At 41.8% G+C, this 22,045-nt stretch overlaps 1 protein-coding gene across 7 annotated transcripts in view; it reads right to left on the bottom strand.

The window, feature by feature from the left end:
• Positions 1–22,045, bottom strand: part of KALRN (kalirin RhoGEF kinase) — a 556,957-nt gene that overhangs the window by 169,048 nt on the left and 365,864 nt on the right. For 6 of the 7 annotated variants that reach the window (XM_068139021.1, XM_068139024.1, XM_068139015.1 and 3 more), the window contains exons 15-21: positions 17,451–17,617; positions 11,952–12,071; positions 9,022–9,240; positions 5,598–5,747; positions 4,414–4,528; positions 1,264–1,379; positions 583–705 (exon numbers count right to left, since the gene is read on the bottom strand). In XM_068139021.1, the coding sequence (XP_067995122.1) occupies positions 583–705; positions 1,264–1,379; positions 4,414–4,528; positions 5,598–5,747; positions 9,022–9,240; positions 11,952–12,071; positions 17,451–17,617 (1,010 nt within the window). The remainder of the gene's footprint in view (positions 1–582; positions 706–1,263; positions 1,380–4,413; positions 4,529–5,597; positions 5,748–9,021; positions 9,241–11,951; positions 12,072–17,450; positions 17,618–22,045) is intronic. The other variant, XM_068139016.1, reaches the window with a different exon arrangement.

Raw genomic sequence — 22,045 nt, 5'->3', positions numbered from 1 at the left:
GAATTGTTCCATATGCATTAATAGATTCTTGGTAATGCAGCTTTGCATTAGAAAAAATGTTCAGAGTTTACAAACCCATATATTTAAATCATTTTATTGAGATCATCAGATTATTTCTAATGAGATAAATGATGATCTGTGATCAAACCAGCTGGAATTCATGAAACAAATGGTGGTTGTAATGACAGAAGAAAGAGAAGGGGAGCCCAAGATGACCTTGGATATGTTCACATCAATTAGCTGCTCTATACCATTCTTGTACGACCGCTCGAGGATGCAATTAGGGTGTATTTCATTAGGTTTCTGTGAACTATGAGTGCTAATGGACTTTTCCTTTTAATCAGAACAAAAAAAGTTCCACAACCAGTACAGACTAAGGGGGAGAAAAACCTCCTTTTTGTCCCTATGTCTTGCTAAAACCGAAAGATCAGAGTTCTCAAAGTCCATTTATCTTCTGGGCAAGGAATATCAGAAGGAAAATAAAAAACAAGAGAATATTATTAGAGAGATTTAAGGTATTGAAACAGGATCATAAACGCAGACTAAGCTTGATGCCATAATTAGATTGAAGTCACTGTTTACCTTGGCTGGTACTCTGAATTCCCCATATTCTTTCAGGAGTTCCTGAGTTTCTTCTGCTGATTCCCCTGTGGAGTTGTGAGTAGAGAGGTAATACTCGCCCGTTTCTTGGATCCAGTCTAAGGCCTGTGAACACCAAAAACAACCAAAGGGAAAACAAAACAAGCAGTTTTTGTGTTTCAGGAGCTAATCCTCTGACCAAAAAAAAAAACACCACCATAATAAAATAATCTGCCAAATAAAGGATATAAAATCCATTGGAACTTAATATTGTGTGTGCTAAAACACTTTCGAGGAACACACAAACAGAATACAGTAATCAAAGCAGGTGGGTAAAAAAAAGTGCTGTGTGTTTCCTAGGAGAAAAAAAGAGTGTAGGGAATTCTGCCTACATGTAGATAAATAGCAGACTTCCCGTTCAGGAATAGCTTGACACATCAAGATTGCTCTTCTATTTATTTTCAATCAAATTGATTCTGGCCTGGCAAAAATTCTGAGTTTTGTGCCTGAGTTTCACAATTTTCTAAAATGTTTTATTTCTACAATTGCCATGTGGCCAAAAGTTATGGTTTTTAAATACAACTTGGAGATTGCAACAGGACTCTCACACAGAGGCATTACAAAGGCACAGGAAATATTTACACACCGCCAGCATAGAAAGACAAAGTGGGGGTTTTTGACTACCTGCTTGGCACTGCGCTCAAAGACAACATACTGTTGGCACTGATCTAATCTCCGCTTCTTCAGGGTCCAGAAGTGAAGGACTCTGTTCTCCCTCTGCAGCAGCTCACTCAGAATGGCTGTAGGGTAAAGGAAAATCTCTGCATGATTAGTGATTCCGTGAATGCATATAGAAATAAGCCATAAAGAGCTGAATTTACTCACTCTGCCTGGGTCGCATTACCAAGAGCAGAGCCCTGGAGATTGTACTTCTTAAAAGCAAGCATTGGTTGAAAGGGGCTGCTTTAAAAACACCACCACCAACAAAATAAAACAAAACCCCCATAACACAAAACCCCCAAACCAAAACAAAAGCACAAACAAAAAACACAAAAGAAGTGCAGTTGCAGGGCTGTCTGGTAAAGGAGAAGATGCTTGAACAGTTTGGTATTTGCCCTAGTAAAGACATTGTGGTACATGATTTCTAATCCTTTAATTCACTTCTGTTGCTTAGTTCAAGAGCCCAGTACTGGTTGACATAGGTGAAGTTGCCCTTTATCTGCCTGGAGCCTACTCTTCTCCAGGCTGAACAAGCCCAGCTACCCCTCAGCCTGTCCTCGTAGCAGGGGTGCTCCAACCCCCTGATCATTTTTGTGGCCCTCCTCTGGACCTTCTCCATCACATCCATGTCAAACCTATATCAAGGGCTTCAGACCTGTATGCCTCTCTGGCTCTGATGTCATAGCATCTTTTGTGTCCTCCCTATGAAGTTATTGTTGGGCTTGATTTGAGGTTGAGGCACAGTATTAGTCCTCTAAACTCTTTTCTGTGTGATAAGGATGTGCCAGACATTCAGATTCATGAATAGAATAGAATAGAATAGACCGGACCAGACCAGACCAGACCAAGTTGGAAGAGACCCTTGAGATCATTGCGTCCAACCCATCACCCAACACCATCTAATCAACTAAACTATGGCACCAAGCAACCCATCAAGTCTCCTCCTAAACATCCCCAGTGATGGCAACTCCACCACCTCACTGGGCAGCCCATTCCAATGGGCAACCACTCTCTCTACGAAGCATTTCTTCCTGACATGTAGTCTAAACCTCCTCTGGCACAGCTTGAGACCATGTCCTCTTGTTCTGGTGCTGGTTGCCTGGGAGAAGAGACTAGCCCCCCGCCTGTCTACCACCTCCCTTTGGGTAGTCGTAGAGAGCAATAAGGTCTCCAGACTGGCAGAAGACTTGTTACTCCTTGGAGTCTAGGGCATACATGTTCTCTTTCAAAACCCAAGTGCTCAGCCAGACTGTCTCAGCTTGCTAACAGGGTGTGATTTAACTCTTTAAAAAGTACCACAGGTTTAACTGAAAATACACACAGAGAGAATGCAAGAGATTTACACTATATCAGTAGCATAAACCTTAGTGAAACCTGAGTTTTTCTATTTGAACTGATCTGAATCATGTGTACCTGGCAGCAGGATGGTTCATCTCACCCTGCCTAGGTATAGATGTATCAGAACTCTAGGAGCAAACATATTTACAAGTGTGATGCTGCTGATGGTAAACAAATTTGTAATAACTTAATTGTGAGACTTAGTCCAGTCCCTGCTAGGACAACAGCAACTTTGAATGGTAAAATAAACTTGAGGCTCTAGATCAGGCCTCTGCATAAACAGTTTATGCCAAATAAAACTAATCTTGTTCTTTATTAACAGCTTTGCTTTGGAAACACAATAAGTACCCTACCAAGTGGTGCTTTTATTCTGAACTAAAGTGTCCTCTTCAAAGATTTGTTGTGGATTGTTGTGGTTTGTGTTACCAAGCATAAGAATTACACATTTGGCTTAGAGAAAGACTAACATTAAAGTTGGCTTTTATATAAGTGAATCATTTCAAACCAGCTCAGTGAGGAACACTCAAAAGCTTCTATCAAGTGCATATTTAAGGGCTTGCTGAGTCAGGGTTTAATTGATTTTCCCATGATTTTCAACTGTAGGGAACAAAAGTTGACAACAATAATAAGCATTTGGCACAGTAGGGGGAGAAAGTTGAACAAAGTCATGTTAACATTTTAGAACTTGCATTGAGAGAAAGGAAGGAAAATAATCTCTTCAGTAGCACCATTTTCATCTTCTGTGTATAACCAAAGTTCCCATCCATCCCACATATATAATGACTGCACTGCTTTTAACCTGTAGCTGTCTGCAGCCTGTAAGAAAGCCATTAATAATAATAACAAAAATGGTTTACTTTTGCAGACTCACTTTCCTCATTCTTATCAGTACCTTGCAGAATTGCTAGGCACAGATCAACAACTGTTTAATTAAGCAGAGGGGCAGAAATACTTCAAACAGATCTATTGCCTGATTGCAAATGGTGCTCTTTTGACCAAAGGAAAGTAACTACAGGCAGATACTGTCCCCGGTGTCTGTTTGATGTGGTAGGACACCAAAGAGGATTCTAAGGACGAAAAAAACCCAGGAGGTCCATCCTAAGGACAAACAAGTTTGGGGTTCATTGTTTTCCAGTGCCCAGCAGCAACAGGAAGCATCTCAGTCTTATAGAATCATAGAATGGTTTGGGTTGGAAGGGACCTTAAAGATCATCTAGTTCCAATCCCCCCACCTAAGGGCAGGGACACCACCCAACAGACCAGTTTGCTCAAGGCCCTTTCCAATCTGGCCTTGAACACCCCCAGGGAGGGGGCATCCACAATCTCCCTGGGAGGGGAGTTAAATGATATGATATGATATGATGTGTTATTTGTTTATGCATTTTTAGATACTGAGGCAAAGTACTGCCTGATCATCTCAGCTGACAACCCATTTGATGGGGGATGGCACAGTGTCACTCCCATGGACTCCCCTGACAAGAGAAACCAGAGAAAGCCCATGTTTCAAACCCCCTTCCTTCTTTTCCCCCCTCACCACAACTTGCAACAGCAGATTTCTATATGAGAACTCCCAACTAGCAGAGGATGGATTGGTTTCTGAGAGTACTATTGTTTAAAGTGTCAGGCATATACATCATTTTAGTGACAGCAGATGACAAAACTTAAGGTGCTTTTTCAGCATGTTCACATGCTCATTCACACAGCTTTTGAATGATCACACAGCAGAGGAGGAAACAAACAAACCCTTCAGTGTTGTCATTACAGTAATGCACCAACCTTTCACTTGCTGCTCAGGCCCCCTTGTATGGCTTGCTACTCCAGGCATGCTGACATTATTCCTGTGGATGTACTTGAGAAACACTTCAGCATTCCTTCGTGCCAGTGTACAGGCCTAAAAAAAAACAACCCACAAAGCAGCCCACATCAAAAAGGACCAGTGAAAATGAGCAAAGAAAGCAAAGAGGACCCGAGGAATTTCTCTGTTGATACTGCAGAGAGAAGTTCTCTTGCCTCTGCAAACACAAGAGCTTCAGCTGAAAGTCAGTGAACTCAGCTAATAAACTAACAGCCTCGTGAATGTATTAAAACATGAGTAATTTTTAATATAGTGGCTTATTTTATATACTAAGGCAAACTAATGACAATCATAAAACAACTGGTGGTGTGTTTCATACATTTTCAATTTATCTAAACCAAGAAAAGTTCTCAATGTTTCAAAAATGTACAGTCTAGAAGCACATTTTTTTAAGCCTTGCATACAAGTGTAGGTTCAGTTTTAGAGAAAGGTAGGAGTTGACTTGTCAGCCTGTCAGCCCCACAGTTCTTACAAAGCAGCACCTAGGGGGCAGGAGGAAATCCCTGTCTCCATGCTGGTGCTGCCCTGCAGAGATACAATTCCTTCAGCTGCTAGTAGTTCTTCAGCTATTGGCTTGGAGAACAGAATTTGAAATGCTGAATGGTTTGTATGTGCCAACACCAACATGCTGTATTAATACCTGTCATTTATAATGCTCATTATATGCAGTTTTCAGAATTTGAACTCTAAACAAGCAGAACGACTAATATCCTCCAATTGCAATGTGAAAACCACCTAATTAGTCCTGACAACATTGCTCTGAGATATGCATTGACAATAATGCTTACTAACCCTACTATAACAGTGTGAAATTGCCCTAGGATTTATATTGACCAGACAATATCTGAACTGGAATTATACCTCAGAGCCTCCATTCAAACTTACCAACACGGCTCTAAATTGTCTATTTGATAGGGAGATTTCAAAGAATCACAGAATCACCAAGGTTGGAAGAGACCTCAAAGATCATCAAGTCCAACCCATCACCACAGACCTCATGACTAAACCATGGCACCAAGTGCCACGTCCAATGCCCTCTTGAACACCTCCAGGGATGGTGACTCTACTACCTCCCTGGGCACTTATTAGAGAACTAAAATGAGACCTTGAGGAAAGCCTCCTTCTGTTCCAGGTGTTTGCTGATCAGAGGGATGACGTGGTCTATCTCAGCTGCTGGTCCAAGTTTATCTCGCCCTCCACACCAGTCTTCATCCCGTCTGTATTCTTGCTCCAGACTCTCTAATACGCTGCACACCTGAAACATGCCATAGCACAACAATTCAGTTATCTACCCTCAGAATCAGGAAGGATATATGCAGTAAAAGTCTATGAGCAATGACATCGCAAATCTAAATGTTTTAGACTATAGGCCATGGTATGGAGAAGAACTAGAAATGTCCCAGGCCCTGGACAGAATGACCTAGCAGTTCTCGTTACCCATAGGGACCTCTACTGTTTGAAATGCAATTCATCCAGTATAAGGGTGATAAATCTTCCTTCTCTTTCAGTTGCTAATGGGGGGAAAGCTCAAAAGGTTGAATCAAGGCAGGGGTCAGTTTGGCCCCAGTGAATCATTCAGGAAGCAACCCCTGTACTGGAGGGTTGCTTTAGATGTGTTTAAATCCTACTGAAGTCGAGGGACTTAGCACATACTTAAAGAAAAACATATGGTTAAATACTTTCCTGAAACAAAGTCTGAAGCTGGAACTAATTCTCTTCAGCTGCACATTAGAAAAGCTGTATAGGGAGAAGCTAAAGACTGATGGAAACCAATAGACATTAAATCAATGTCACAACCTGATGCAGGTGTTCCACTGTACAGGGCTTAGACACATACTTTCTTTCTTGGTAGAATAATGGGAATGCAGTAACTAAACCAACACAGTCTGAAAATTGTGTGTGCAGTGGCCTCAGACAAGGCTGGGTCTTTTGCATTGCAGGTTCTGAGAATACTCTCAGTAGCCTGGGCAGAAAATGAAAAAAACCCTGCAGTTTTTATGGAACATTTGAAACTTTTTTTTTCTGTCCCAGAGGTCTTTCCTAAACACCTCACTGCTGGGATTACTCAAGATCCTGTTGGTTATTTCTAGGGATCCAGTTAACCACATGCACACTTTTCTCTCCTGCAACTTTTATATGAATGCAGGTATAATTTGGAGGACTCTGCATGATGGAGACCATAGTCTGGAAGAGACTCCAGCATCACACACCAATTCTCCCCACTGTCATAGGTTATTTTCACAGAACTCTATTCATGAACACAACAAATTCCATTCAAAAACTGGTGAGCTGTGGTGAAGTGCTAATTTACCCTGCTGCTAGGCTGCTCAAGACTTTACACATCTGACAGTTTGAAATCATCTTCTTGCTTGGATGCAAACCAACATTCACCCTCAAACACTTAATGGAGAACAAGTCGCACCATGTGTTATTTAGGCACAGAAACGCGTTTCCATTTCTTGAAAACTTTAGCATTTTTTTGGGCTTTGATCACTTGAAAAACAAAGGTAAACTATTTGCTTGGGATTGACATCTTCCCAGAAAAGACAGCCCCTACACATGAAACTATCATCTCTCTGTTAGGATGATGAGAGAAACTAGTATTAAGTGGGCTGCCAATGAAGTCAGAGAGAAACTGGTCTATTTGAAAGTCAGGGCTCTATTTGGTATACCAAGAACATAGCATATGATGTACATATGTACAGGCATGAAAAAGTTTGGATGGTTGTCACAGTCCCTCCACCCTTCTACCTGATTTTTCTAGATACTCAGAGATTGAGAATTCAGTAAATTACTAAATTCACTGTCACCCCATCAGGAAGCAGACCATTAAGAACTGTAGATCAATGGGGCAGCCCAAGAGAAGACAAATGACTACTTGCAGCAGTGCATTTATGAGCACTGAAAGACTGCATGATCTTTGCCATAAACATTTGCTGCACAGACACAACTAAAGAATGAACTGTTGGGCACTGCAGTATGCTTGTCTGTGACTTGGAAACAGGAAGAGAGACTGAGCTGATAAATTACTGGCTATGCGTATTTTGGCCAGCACATTCGATTGTCTAAAGCATTAATGGCTTTTGTTTCTCACAATCCTCCATCAACAATAATTCATTTCAATCTTGAATGCATCAGAGACTGTAAATCCATTTGAAACTCTTCACTGTGAAAGATATTCATTGTAAGGAATGGTTTAATCTTAAAAATGCATTAAACAAGTAACACCAAAAAATGGCCCAAGAATCATCCCCAGCCTCAATGTTAAGGAAGAAGAAATCTTTTCCCCTAATTTTTTATTTAGTTGTGCTAAAAATCTTCAGTGTGGTTCATTAATTGAGGAACTAACTGTGTGATAGTAACAAAAGAACATTTAATGGCAATCCCTGCCACCTGATGTATAAAACCACAGGTTCCTGCAGTGGCCATGCTAACATGAACTGCCTGGCTGCAGTGAATTACATCAGACAAGGCTACTCAGATATCCACACAGTGATGCTCATTCTCACTGACTACAGCATCCATGGCACCTGTTTGTGTAAGGGATCCCATCATACCAGCAGCCAACTGGAATGTGTTTTGCAATTCATGGACACCTGGAATGAAGTAAAGTTGTGTCAACATGTAATGCTTACTGCTGTATTTATCTGCACTGCAGATGGATTTAAGAGCGATCGCTTCGTATCTTGGCATTTTTTGGGCACGGTTGTGTTTAATGACCAGTCAAAACACTGGCTGGTTCTGCTCACCAACTACCAAGTAATTAATTGCAAGCAATTCTCAAGGAAGAGCAGATTTATATTCCTCAAAATTAACTCTAATGTCATTAAGAACTTGAAACAAAAATGCTGGGATTTCAGAAATGCTTCCTGTTGGAAAGGGGACAACTTAAAAAAAAGAAGAAACTCGAAGAATTCCATTGCTTCTATGCAAACCTCTGCTTTTAGTTTTGCTTGGTTGCTTGTTTGTGTCTTTTCATTTCTTTGGTTGCTTTGTTGTTACAGTGCCTGTTAAAGAAACAGTTTTGGCTAGTTCAAACTTTGGTTTCCACGTGTGGCATTACCGTGCCAATGGAGCAAATGTCTTTTCAGTTAATTTTGCCAATGCTGTGACATCTCTCACTGGCAGAAGAACCCCAGCAGAAAACCCACACCTACCAGCATTGCTACATCATGCAGTGCTCTCACATTGGTGCTCACCAGCTGGGAATCACCCAAGGGCTCACTACTGTCCCTGTTCAGTTGTCAGAAAGGTTTGCATGCACATAATGTGTGGATGAAGACATGGAAACATATGGCATGGACAGCTTTTAGGGGCTGACTGAAGTGACATTCTTTGTACTTTTGGGATTACTCAAGGTAAAGGGAGAAGAATGAGTGCTGCTCCTTAGTGGTATTACCACAGGGGGTATTTGGAACAGTCAGCACTCTGCACTGATCTGGGTGAGAGGCAAGACTGTCACATTATACACTGGGAGCTAAATCCTGGGCTGAAGCAATATGCAGTGGCACAGGTACTGTTCAGCTCACCTGCTCAGAAGTTTTGTAGAAGGCCACCGAGGCATTGACAAGTTTGAGCCTGTCCTCCATCTTCAGCATCAGCTGTTGCCAGTGCAGGGCCACTTTTTCGGCACACTCTCTGATAGCATCAGCATCATAATGCCCAGCCTGTAGCAACACTTCAGCTTTCTGCTGGACTTGCAGGGCACTCTGGTGTGTCTTCTGTAAGGAAGTGGCATGAAAGAGGGACTGTGTATGAGGGGAGGAAAGAGAGGTTGCATAGATGTGCCAGATATATGGTAGAAAGGTGAAGCAAGGTGTGAGCATGGAGATGCGAGAGAGTGAAACATTTTAGAGTTATCTTCAGTTAACAGTTACTTTCTGCAAAGCATTTTTAGTTTCAATTATTCACATACATTTGCAACATGTTATTAAAGCTCAGACCAGCAAGCACTGGCTAAAATAGGTTAACTCCACTGATCTGCTTTCATTTTGACAAGCCCAGTGCAGGTAGCTGTTGTGCTGAACTCCCACCCAGCCTGTACTCAGGGCTGACTGCATCCCACACAGTCTGCAAATGCAAAAGCAAGTTGGCAAACTGTAGGCCTAATCATGTTAATTTGACTCTTGCCAGGCAGTTTGCTGGCATTAGCAGCTTCACTCATGTGTGTAATTGTCCTGTCTGCAGGATACAAAACAACCCCAGAAGACATCACAAACTATATCACAAGTATCACACCCTACAAGATACATTGCTGGAAGTCATTTCACTCATATGGGAGCTACACTATGCTGCCCTAAAGAGCAGAGCTTTGGGGAGCCAAGACATTTTCTCCACCGTCTCCCAGTTGACTCAGCAGCCACTTTACAGGCAGGACTGAATTATCTACCCCATTCCCCAGCTCCTCTCAGAGTAACCAACTGGTGGTTACACCTCTCTCTGCGGGTTGCGGAGAAGAAAATAGCCCTCAGCCCTTCACAGCCTCCTATGTGACTGTGTTCAGGCATGGTTGAATGGAATACTTGATTTTAATTTTCTGAACAGAAGCCCTAAAATCTCCCAAAGACTCCTCTGTTCTACATCCCATTTGTAACTGCTGCTGACAAATTCTCATGTGATACTTTTATGACCTAATCCTTGAACCTGGATAGAAGCTTGAAATCATCTGGTAATACACTGATGAATAATGCAATGTAGAGAAAGCTATTAGCAAAAAAAATGATTAATGCTTGACAGAAACATTTAGGAAGATGTTCAAGAACAACTGGTTAAATTTAATATCCAGCTGCTTTACTGATGTTAGAATTGTAATACTTGTTTTAAATAGACTTTAAAGGATTTCAACTGAAAACCAGTTCCACATCAAGAATGCCTTTAGAGAACAGTCTGCCCTGTGTGCTTTCCTGATGTCTTCCCCATACTGAGCTTTAAACACTTCAAAATTTTAATCTAGCATTTTCTCTCTTTGAAAACTTATTTTCCCATTATTGTGGTGTAACTCTCCTCTCCTTCTAGGATTTGCATTCACCACCAAACACAAGTACTTCCCCCATGGCAGCAAGCTGTGACAGTGCAGCCAGTGGGTGTCTTGTTCCCCACTGCTGTCTGGTGGCGGCTGCCAGGATACGGTCAGCACAGCTTGGTACTTTTCCCTTAGGAGCTAGAACAGCTGCTCCTTCCTTAGTGTGAGTGGAGATGGATCACAATAGGTCATTAACTGAGATTAAAACTATAATTACTAGCAACACTATAATATATATATATATTGACTTATTCAAAGTTTACCAGGAAGGATAAAAAACACTTTCCTCTCTCCCACCCCAAATCAGGCATCTCTTCAGATCTCCATTATGAAAATATTACTTTCATAGATTCAAGTTTGGTTTAGTTTTTGTGATTTTTCAAGTATATATAAGTCACAGAAAGGGATTTTTCAGCTTGCTCTTTGCTCTGTAAAACGCCATAAATTAAGATAATCTGGGAAGCATTTACACCTTTTAAGCAGGAACAGGAGAAAGCTATAAGTTCCCCTTTTTAACATCTGCAGCAAGCACAACTTGTGAGTGCAGGGTTTGTTCATAGTGACAAAGACACATAAAGCACCGAGCCTACCCATGAATCTTGTAGTGCCCTACTCATGGGAGTCAGTATCATAGTATCAGTCAGGGTTGGAAGGGACCACAAGGATCATCTAGTTCCAACCCCCCTGCCATGGGCAGGGACACCCCACACTAGATCAGGCTGGCCAGAGCCCTCCATTACATTCCCATGCAAAGAGGGAAGCTCAGAGGAGGTGCTATTCCCCTTGTCATATCTGACCCTACTAGTGAGGCAGATGTGTTGGCTCACAATTAGTTTTTAAGGGTCAGGTCACAGGTGCATTACTTCAGGGCAAAAGCTCAGTTTAGCAGGCAAGTCTTAAAAATCAGCCCTTTTGCCTCTTCTTCAAAGTTATTAGAGAATGTGGACTTCAACGAATGTCTCTCTTATGATCCACAAAAGGAGAGCTGCATGAAACACAGATTCCATGTGAGAGAATTATCCAGTGACACAGATATGCAAAAATGAATTCTATGAAATTATCTGCAAATCATGGGCATGGGGAAAACATAACCCAACAAAAAAAACCAAACCAAACCAACTTCATTAACTTTTCCCATTTTCAGATCATTTGGTGAATTTCAATTATTCTTTTTTTCCTCAGAGAAATTATCAGGAGATGGGTGAGTGTTGTTTCCCTGAATGGAAAGGCTGATATCTGACAGCAGAAGAATTAGCTGCAGATGATAAATAATTTATTTCTCTATTAACCTCTGGCTGCATTTTGAGTTTAAAGATAAAGGGATTTGTTCAAGTTTTTATTCCTTTCCCTCAAGCAGCAAAGATTGATGCTCAAGAGATAACCTTTTGTATGATGGTCACCTGAGAAAAAGAAACAAGGTTAACTTATTCAAGTTACCTCTATGGCCAGCTGAAACTGTTCATGCTCTCGCTGGAGCTGCTCAGCTTCAGAGAGGGAGCTTGCATTGACAAGGCTTGCATTCAGCATTGATTCACCATTCCGGATCCAGCCAAGCACCTGGAAAGAAAGGATGTTCTTATGGGAAGGGTGCTTTAGTACAAAGGTTTATGTAGTCACCAATCAGAGAATGCTTCAGCATGGCTTACAAAAAGGTAGTTTGCTTGGTGTGGTGTCAGGCTGAAAAAGTGAGCAGAAAGAAATCCTAAGATAAGGCCTTAATGGCATACATTTTAAAAGGGAAAGACCTTATTGAGGAAGTTACTGCTTGAGGAATTAAACTCCCAAAGTATTTACATGGATATACAATTAGCAAAGAGATTTCATTTCCAAGGTTTGATCACAAAAATGAACATCCCCCTATGCAAATATCCCTTGACAAAACAAGGTGCAATCAGGGAAAGATGAAATTAAACAAACATCTCTCTCCTTTTCAGATTTTCATCTGGAATCATGGACCTTGCAACTCCTTTCTGCCTGTGTTTTTTTTTTCCATACAAAAGTAAGAGCTTAGGTGTGAGGGGGAAGAAGAAACAGCTGGCTTAATGGATTCAAGATGCAGTTGGAGTTTCCACCTGCATGTAGAGCTAGGAAAAAGTCCCAGGTCTTGCATTTTATATCTAGTCAAGAGGCTTTACTTCATGGATATTCAGGTTATTTGTAGGCATGCAACCCATGCTATAGTGACTGCAGAATCAGACCCTAAATATACTTAATTAATCTGTCAAGCTTGTACTTATTCTTTTCATCAGTAACAATTTCTGCTATTTTAAGACAGCTGTTTAGAAAATTATCATTCAAAATACACATGCAAGTTCTTTGCAGTGCTGTCTCAAAATCTATTTTCTACCTGTGTGGGTGTCAAATTATTCCAATAAAGCCAGAAAGGTGCTGAATCTAATTTGCAGACACACAGGAAATCCTGACTGCCCAATCATTGCTCTAAACTTAGCCTGTGATTTACAAAGCTACAAAATTGAGAATAGAATAGAATAGAATAGAATAGAATAGAATAGAATAGAATAGAATAGAATAGAATAGAATTAACCAGGTTGGAAAAGAGCTTTGAGATCATCAAGTCCAACCTATCACCCAACACCATCTAATCAACTAAACCATGGCACCAAGGGCACCAAGTGCCTCATCCAGTCTCCTCTTAAACACCTCCAGTGATGGTGACTCCATCACTGGAGTATTGATGCAGTATTCTACATAGTAATTCCCCTTTTGTCCCATAATTCTCACCAAGTGATCAGTTAAATTGCCTGAAAGAAATAAGGATTTTCCTGTTGTTTTATTTTTTATCCCTACATCATGCATCACCCTGGTTATAGCTATTCAGTTCCCTGTAGGACAGTTCCCTGTAGGGTAGGAAAATGAGTTTTCCCTAGGAGAAAGAAAGGGGAGCCATCCACACAGGTAAGCTGACCCTAATTTGTAGAAAATTACATTCTTCTCAGTACAACAGTGTGGAAGATTCCATTTTCCAGCTTTCTCTCTTTCATCAGCAGGTGTTACTGTTCCTGTGGGAAATGCAAGAAAGATTCAAAGGAAAAGGAATCGGGTTATCATAAGGCAATCTTTTTGGCTGGCATGTGCTATGGTCCATCACACGAGAAAGCTACATTATTACCAAACACATGGTACCAAAACTTGAAGTTAACCAAAGGATCACTGGGAAAGACTTGAAGTGAGGACAATATAAATCAAGACATGCTTTCACATTTTATATATCATGATATATCCTGGGTTTGCACGCTAAAAATGCAACAGTTTTTATTTCTTTTTAAACAACACAATGGGGGTGTGAGAGGATCCTCCTGGGAATAGTCTTTGTTTGATCTGAAAATTTCACAACCTGCCACTGAGGTTTTGACACAGATTTCATACAAATATCTGACAAAACAAAACAAACAAACAAAATCACTGCGAACTTCAGTCATACAGCAACTTCATCAGTGAAAAGCTACTAGGTAATAAGGTTGAGTAGGGAGGAAGAGGGACCATACAACTGAAATCTGCCAGGTTTCCTCTAGTGATACATGTCCATTGCTCTGCACAACTGTCCTGCTGACTCAAAAAAGTTGAGGGTAAAGCACTCCAGGTCAGGCTCTGACAGACTACATCTAGACAACACTTACAGTACTCTTCTTGACTAATGCTGCTGCCCTTTCCTCCTCCCTACAGAGCGTGGACTCAGATGCTCACTGCGGGGCTCCTAAGTTCCCACTTCCAGGCCCATGGAACACCTAACCAGTTCCATTCTGCTTTCAAAAGTCTGTCACTTGAACATCAGGGTTTCTGATCATCATGAGGATGATCAGAGGGCTGGAGCACCTCTCCTATGAAGACAGACTGAAGGAGAAGCCCTATGAGGAGAGGCTGAGGGAGCTGGGATTGTTTAGCCTGGAGAAGAGGAGGCTCAGGGGTGACCTCATTGCCCTCTACAACTACCTGAAAGGTGGTTGTAGCCAGGAAGGGGTTGGCCTCTTCTCCCAGGTAACCAGCACCAGAACAAGGGGACACAGTCTCAAGCTGCGCCAGGGGAGGTTTAGACTCGAGCTGAGGAGGAAGTTCTTCACCGAGCGAGTCATTCGTCATTGGAACGGGCTGCCCAGGGAGGTGGTTGAGTCATCGTCCCTGGAGGCGTTCAAGAGGAGATTGGACGTGGCACTTGGTGCCATGGTCTAGTCATGCGGTCTGTGTTGATAGGTTGGGCTCGATGATCCTCGAGGTCCTTTCCAACCTAAGTTATACTGTGATACTGTGAGTTGGGGCTGTTCAGTCTGGAAAAGAGAAGGCTCCGAGGTGACCTTATTGTGGCCTTCCAATATCTGAAGGGGGCATACAAGAAGGCTGGGGAGGGACTTCTCAGGATCTCAGGTAGTGATAGGTCTAGGGGGAATGGAATGAAGCTGGAGGTGAGGAGGAAGTTCTTCACCATGAGAGTGGTGAAGCCCTGGAATGGGTTGTCCGGGGAGGTGGTTGAGGCCCCGTCCCTGGAGGTGTTTAAGAGCAGGCTGGATGAGGCTCTGGCCAGGCTGATCTAGTGTGAGGTGTCCCTGCCCACGGCAGGGGGATTGGAACTAGATGATCCTTGTCGTCCCTTCCTACCCTGACTGATTCTATGATTGCATCAGCTTTCTCTAGAGCAATTTTTTCCCTTTATTTTTTTCCTCTTTTTTTTTTTTTCCTCTCTTCTTTTGTGTGCATGTTGTTTATATACACTAAGTAACAACTTCAGTTGCATACCTAAAGCTTCTGAAATCTAAGTGCAAAACCCAGTCACCTGCAGAGACTTTTATTGTATCATTGGTTTAGGAGTAGGCAGTGAAATGTTGGAAGAAAGCATTTACATATTTGTATCTGGTTGATGAAACTTGCTCACAAGCTGGTTCCTACTTAAATGGTACTTAATACCTTGTAATTAAAATATATATACATAAGCTGCTAACACAGCTCCTTTCTTTCCCTGATAATTTCCTGTACTAATTCAGCATTATCTCTCTATGTGCAGACAGGCCCACCGCAAAAGATGGCTTTAAACAGTCATTTCCTACAAATTGCTGATTTTATCAACTTTGTAAAAGTTAAATAAACCTCCAAAGACTCTCTTAAAAAGCCTAGCCATTCGTTTATAGGGGAGAAGCAGAACAACATTGATGGTATCACATAACACCATACAACACAGTAGAGAGGAAGCGGTCTCAGAGGGTCCTAGAGTGATAAGAGGGGTTTCTGACAGAAGAGAGTTTCCTGACACAGTTGTTGAGGGAGCCAGCTAGGGAAGGTTCCCTGATCTTTGTGAAGAGAGGATTTGTGGATGATTGGTGTTTGGAGGCTGTCTGAGGCACAGCAACCACAAAATGCTAGAGTTCTTGATTGTTGGGAGAGGTGAAAAGTTTCAGAGACTGTTATTATTACATTCATGTAAACAAGCCAAACTGTAGCTTCTGTCAGAAATGAGTGGGATCCAAATGAGGGGAAATCAGTCTTGGGCAGAATATTTCTTAATAACAAAGAGTTTGTTGAGCACTGATCTATAGTATTTCCACTCTCAGGCAGTTCACAAAACATCTCATTTGGAATTGTTATGTTTTAATGGCTACAGACTTTGATTCGTTGGCTTGCTATTCGACCTCTTAGTGCATATGATAAAAAGCAGAAATCCTTGGTAAATGAGACGTAAATAGAGAGAGACAGTTAAAAGACTTTGTATTTACATGAGCCATTATATCAAAATGGGAACACCTGTACATGTAGCAGCCTTGTGATGAATTTTGCTATGTCAGCAGAATTTAACCACAGCTACAGTAGGTGTCTTGGGACAACCACATCTCAACTGATTCACAAGAGTGAGGGCAATCTGGGAATGAGATCATTCATCGTCTCAGATGTACTAAAACGAAAGTGAAGGAAATCTGGACCAGACTGGAGATGAACTACAAGTCAAAATCAATGTATTTCCCAAATTCACTAAATGGCTGGGGCTATGTATCATCTACAGGAAACTGAATAGGTAGGGCACAGATATATTATAACTTGCTTCTTTCTAAGGGAAATTGTAGCTGTGTTAAGTTACAGGTCAATAAGCAAAGGAGTTATTAGTATTCAGCTCAACAAATACAACGATTCTTCACTACTGGTTTGCTGAAAGGTCACATAGCAATGAAGGCTCTGATGGAAATACTAATTCAAGGCAGCTCTTCTTTCACAAGTAAATATTAAGTAGTTTAGTCCTAAACCCATCTACATCAGTTAGATGTTGGGTTGTAAAACAGTTATGCTCCAACAGATACAGGATAATGAGGTGAGGATAAGGAAGCAGGAAATGTAGCATTATCTTGCATAGCAAAGGAAAACAAAGAAATGTGTGACATCCAAATTAAGTATCAGGGAAGAAGAGGCAGAATACAACTGCCTATGCCAGGATGCAATCGGGGAAAACAGGCAGCGTAACAGTACTGAGAAGGCTAAACAATTCCTAGCATCCAGAGACCACAGAAGATGTTAAAGATTCCTGCAGGTCAACAGAAACATGGCAATAAATGAAAACGTGAACCTACAGTAATGTCACACTTAGACCTCACAGCTCAGTTGCTCTTTGCTTTGGGCCAGTTCTCCCCAACAGCTTAAGTCTGGATTCCAAACCTAATCACTGCAGTCCCAGAACACAGGGAGTCTGACACAGCTTCTCCAGCTGAGAGGTTACACAGATTTCCCATGAAGTCAAATATCTGCACACTAGAAGGAACAGAGCACTTCATTGTTCTTTAAAGGGTCATGCTGCAATCTGTCAGCAAATCAAGTACTGGTGAGCAAAGGGGAAGTAAGATTGTCCACCTAAAGGTATGTGACTTGGCAGGAGCTGGTTTAGCAGTTTGCACGTGTAATGGCTGAAAATCCATTTAAGACCTTTATATGTGGCTAAACTCTCACCTGCTTGACTTCAGCCTGTAGGTGCCGGAGCTGTAGGCACTGCTCTAACCTCTTGTGGGTTTGGTCAGCGTTAAGCTCCAGCTCATGCTGTTTCTCATGAAGAAATTCCAGCAGTTCTTGAACCTGTGTTGCAAGATCAATGTCTTTTTCACAGATCAGCTCAATGCCTGTAACATGAGGAGAGAAAGATCATTGGACTTATTTGAATTACCAAGATTACAAATGTAATCTTCAACATACTGTGCCACCTTACACACTGATTTGCAACTCTGAGTAACTCTTTCTCACTAAACTCTCTCATGAGGAGTAATTGGCATTCCCAGTTTTCTGTCCTGCATCAGTACATTTTTCTAGGAGGCAGTGTTTCTCTGCCCATCTTACCCATCTGCATAGTAGGACATGACTTAACCACAGCCTTTCTCAAAAACTATCACAAACATTTAATTAAAAAAAAGCACAGAAAACCCCCACAAGAAGCCCCTCCCTTTTCCCAGTAACTTATTGGAATGGAATGGAATGGAATAAATCAGGTTGGAAAAGACCTTTGAGATCATCCAGTCCAATTTATCACCCAACACCATCTGATCAACTAAACCATGGCACCAAGTGCCTCATCCAATCCCTTCTTGAACACCTCCAGGGATGGGGACTCCACCACCTCCCTGGGCAGCACATTCCACTGGCCAATCTCTCTTTATGGGAAGAACTTATTAGCTTATACTTTAGAAATGCATATTGAAAAGAACTTAGTGGCCAGAACTCTAGGGGCCAGATCTACAGTAGAGAATGGAACTCCACAGTGCAAACCTTTTTTCCATCTGGGCATTTTAACAACAGTTTAGTTTAAGACAACCCATGTTTCATTCAGAATTATTTCACAGACTGATTTTAATCCACTCCTCACACACCAGAGAGAAAAGGTGGCTTAGTACCACATTCCCCACCCCTTGCTTCCTGTGTGAAATTGATATACCCCTGATTGACCTGATCTGGTTTCATAGCTGAAGCTGACTTCATCAGAAGTTTGAAATAAGAGTCCTCCTGAGTCCCTTTCTACCTTCAGGATTTTCTTATGACTCTACAAGCCTTATGGGTGGTGGTTACATGACATACAACACAGAGTTTCATATCTTACTTCTTTATTACACTAGTGCAAAAGCATTGCTGGGTACATTACCAGTGAAACTGTGAAAGTTTTGCCTGGAGGAAACATGATGTGATCCTATGTCACTGTAATCCCTGTGATTATAAACCAACAAAGACCTGACTTTTCCCTTATTAAGGTCTACTGGAATTTTGCCATTGGCTTCAATACAGGAAGGATCAGGAACCCAATTTAAAAATAATCAGCTTGCAGTGATGCTGAGAAAACACTACACTCTTCTCCAAAGCCATTTGACTTCATGGAATAATAAGACACTAATAAATAAATGTGTTAATTAGAAGCTGCTGTACAAAAGGCTTGGACACTCTTTTTAAAACCCATTTAGAAGCCCTCCTCAGAGAGTTGTGACTTTCATTCTTTCTCACAGCAATATCTACAGAGGAGAGACACTACACACAAAAAATACGACCTTATGATTGATCATATCCCCTTTTTCCTGGATTCTGCTTTTATCAGAAAAAGCACATGGGAATGCAAGTGATTGGCTTCCTTCATTTTCCAGCCAAAACAAAACAGTTCCTTCATTACCAAATAAAGTGAAATGGCCCCTGGCTTCCAATTGAGAACTGGAAATTTAATACACGTTTCTATTCTTGGGAGTGAAGTTCTTTTCAATTGCCAGACACGAGGCATTGTTGCTACAATTAGCCTGCATATGGTACTGTATCCTCAGGACATGATGGCTTTTTCTATGCTTGACTTCACCGCACCTATTTGATATTAAATGCACGGTTTGCCTTCATGGCACACTCAGCTGGTATGGTTTTGATTGCGCTAACGCATCGGCGGCAACCAGTGAACTGCCTGGGATGCTATCCAAGAGCAGCCTGTGCTCCCGATGATGAATGATCTGCCCTTTCTCGCTTGTCGTATGTCACGCAGATTTATTCTGTGGTACATGTGCTAAGAGCACTCACTCTTTGCAAAAACTGTTTTGAAAAATGGAAAGCCTTGTTTTCAGAATAGTTTCATACATATTGTCTTTACATTGTGTTTTGATCAATAGAAAAGGACAGCCGGCTTTCTGATAAGCCACACTCGGCTGCCATTTTCCAATGCCTCAACCAGTGCAGCAGATATTAAGTGAAGAAATATGAACTGAAAATGTTTTCTATAAAATCTTACAGAAAATAGTTCCAAGCCACACTAGTGGTCATCCTACAAAACGTAACTTCAGTGCTGGGCCCCATGCCCTTTAATATCTTTATCAACAATCTGAGTCCATCATCAGTAAGTTTGCAGATCACACCAAGCTGGGGGCAGGTGTTGATCTGTTAGAGGGTAGAAGAGCTCTGCAGAGGGACCTTGACAGGCTGGACAGATGGGCAGAGTCCAAGGGCATGAAATTTAACACATATAAGTGCCAGGTTCTACACATTGGCCACAACAACCCCTTGCAGAGCTACAGGCTGGGGTCAGAGTGGCTGGACAGCAGCCAGGCAGAGAGGGACCGGGGGGTACTAGTTGGTAGCTGGATGGACATGAGCCAGCAGTGTGCCCAAGTGGCCAAGAAGGCCAATGGCATCCTGGCCTGGATCAGGATGCAGCAGGGAGGCCATTGTGCCCCTGTACTCAGCACTAGTTAGGCCACACCTTGAGTACTGTGTCCAGTTGTGGGCCCCTCAGTTTAGGAAAGATGTTGACTTGCTAGAACATGTCCAGAGAAGGGCAACAAAGCTGTGAAGGGGTTTGGAGCACAAGCCCTGTGAGGAGAGGCTGAGGGAGCTGGGGTTGCCTAGCCTAGAGAAGAGGAGGCTCAGAGGTGACCTTATTGCTGTCTACAAATACCTGAAGGGAGGTTCTAGGCAGGGGGTTGGTCTCTTCTCCCAGGCTACCAGCACCAGAACAAGAGGACACAGTCTCAAGCTGTGCCAGGGGAGGTTTAGGCTGAATATTAGGAAGAAGTTCTGCACAGAAAGAGTGATTGGCCATTGAAATGGGCTGCCCAGGGAGGTGCTGGAGTCGCCATCACCGGAAGTGTTTAGGAAGAGACTCGATGAGGCACTTGGTGCCATGGTTGAGTTGATTAGATAGCGTTGGATGATAGGTTGGACTTTATGATCTCAAAGGTCTTTTCCAACCTGGTTAATTCTATTCTATTACACCTGAGATATTAGCAACGTAAGATACTATTCAGTGTAAAGAAGGTGCATTGCTTTTTGACTTGCACCTGTTCTACCACTGTAGAAATTTCCCCAACATCAGCTTTCCAGTGTGTTTCAGGCTTGACTTAGACAGTTTGCTTCTAAGACATAAAAACATAGCTCTGTAAACCATGAGCAACTCCTAACTGTGGTGCTCATCATGACAATGATACTGATGATGCAAATGGACTTTGTGCAATCCATTAATCAGCTATTAGAGTGTAACTATTTTTAGTACCTATAAGGAGAATGACTAAGGTGCATATGCTAATGAATTACATGAATGCACCATCATGGCAGCTTGTGCTGGGGTGCTAAATCTCTACTGACTTATGAACCTAAACTTTCCATAGGAAATGGATTTTTCCTAAATGTCCAAACTGCAAGTTTTGGAAACACCAGCCCCTTTGACACATCAATCAACATCAATACCAATTTTGGAGAATATTTGCCCACATATTTAGCTTTGCTACCAGCAGTGGAGTTACAATCAAACTGGAAAAACAAAAGACAGGTTTGTTGAAAGAAAAAGTGCTGTCTCTCAAGTCTTCTTTGGAATACTGTTATAATAGTCACTAAATGCAAATATGTTTCCTGAAGAACATAGATTTTAGTGAGACATGAAGACAATTTTGAAGCACTGCAAAAATTTCAGACAACACAACCCCACTTCCAGATCTTAACACATCCCCTAACAAAAACACACATTTCTTTGAAGAGTAACTATTCCAATGGTGAAAACAGCCTAATCCAAAGCAGGCTCACCCACATGGGCTGGAATATTGGAAGGAATCATAGAACCCTGAGCTGTATGGAGCTTTAGAAATACTGGACCTGCACAGAAGCCTTGTGTAACAGATGCCTTGAATATCTGCATAGAGTTTGATATGGTGCATCACAGGACCAGTGGATTCATTGGTACCAACACGACAATGTACAACGGGATATCCAGGCATTCTACATCCTAGTAAGAATCACTGCTCCAAATCTGCATCAGATGTGCAGAAATCATGGGCAATCATTTAAACCCTTGTTTTTCTACCTGCACAAGATTTCCAAGTGAAAAAGTCGTCATGCATGCAAAAGCCTGGATGTAATTGTATCTGACAGACTCTCTAGAATAAAGACCTCCAAGCAAAACACCAGAGCAATCAAAATTGAATCAGTGTCCTGTGTGACATGGTAAAAAGAATAAAGCCCAAAGAGAATCGTAAGGAAGGGAAGAAACTTGGTCAGTTAAGAATGGCTGGTTAGGTAGAATGTCCCTGAAAAAATTCACATCTTCT

Source organism: Melanerpes formicivorus, unplaced genomic scaffold (genome assembly GCF_026170545.1).
Source record: "Melanerpes formicivorus ecotype bairdi unplaced genomic scaffold, bMelFor1.0.p_v2 SCAF_5, whole genome shotgun sequence".
NCBI lineage: Eukaryota > Metazoa > Chordata > Aves > Piciformes > Picidae > Melanerpes > Melanerpes formicivorus.
This window is presented reverse-complemented; position numbering and strand designations above follow the sequence as displayed.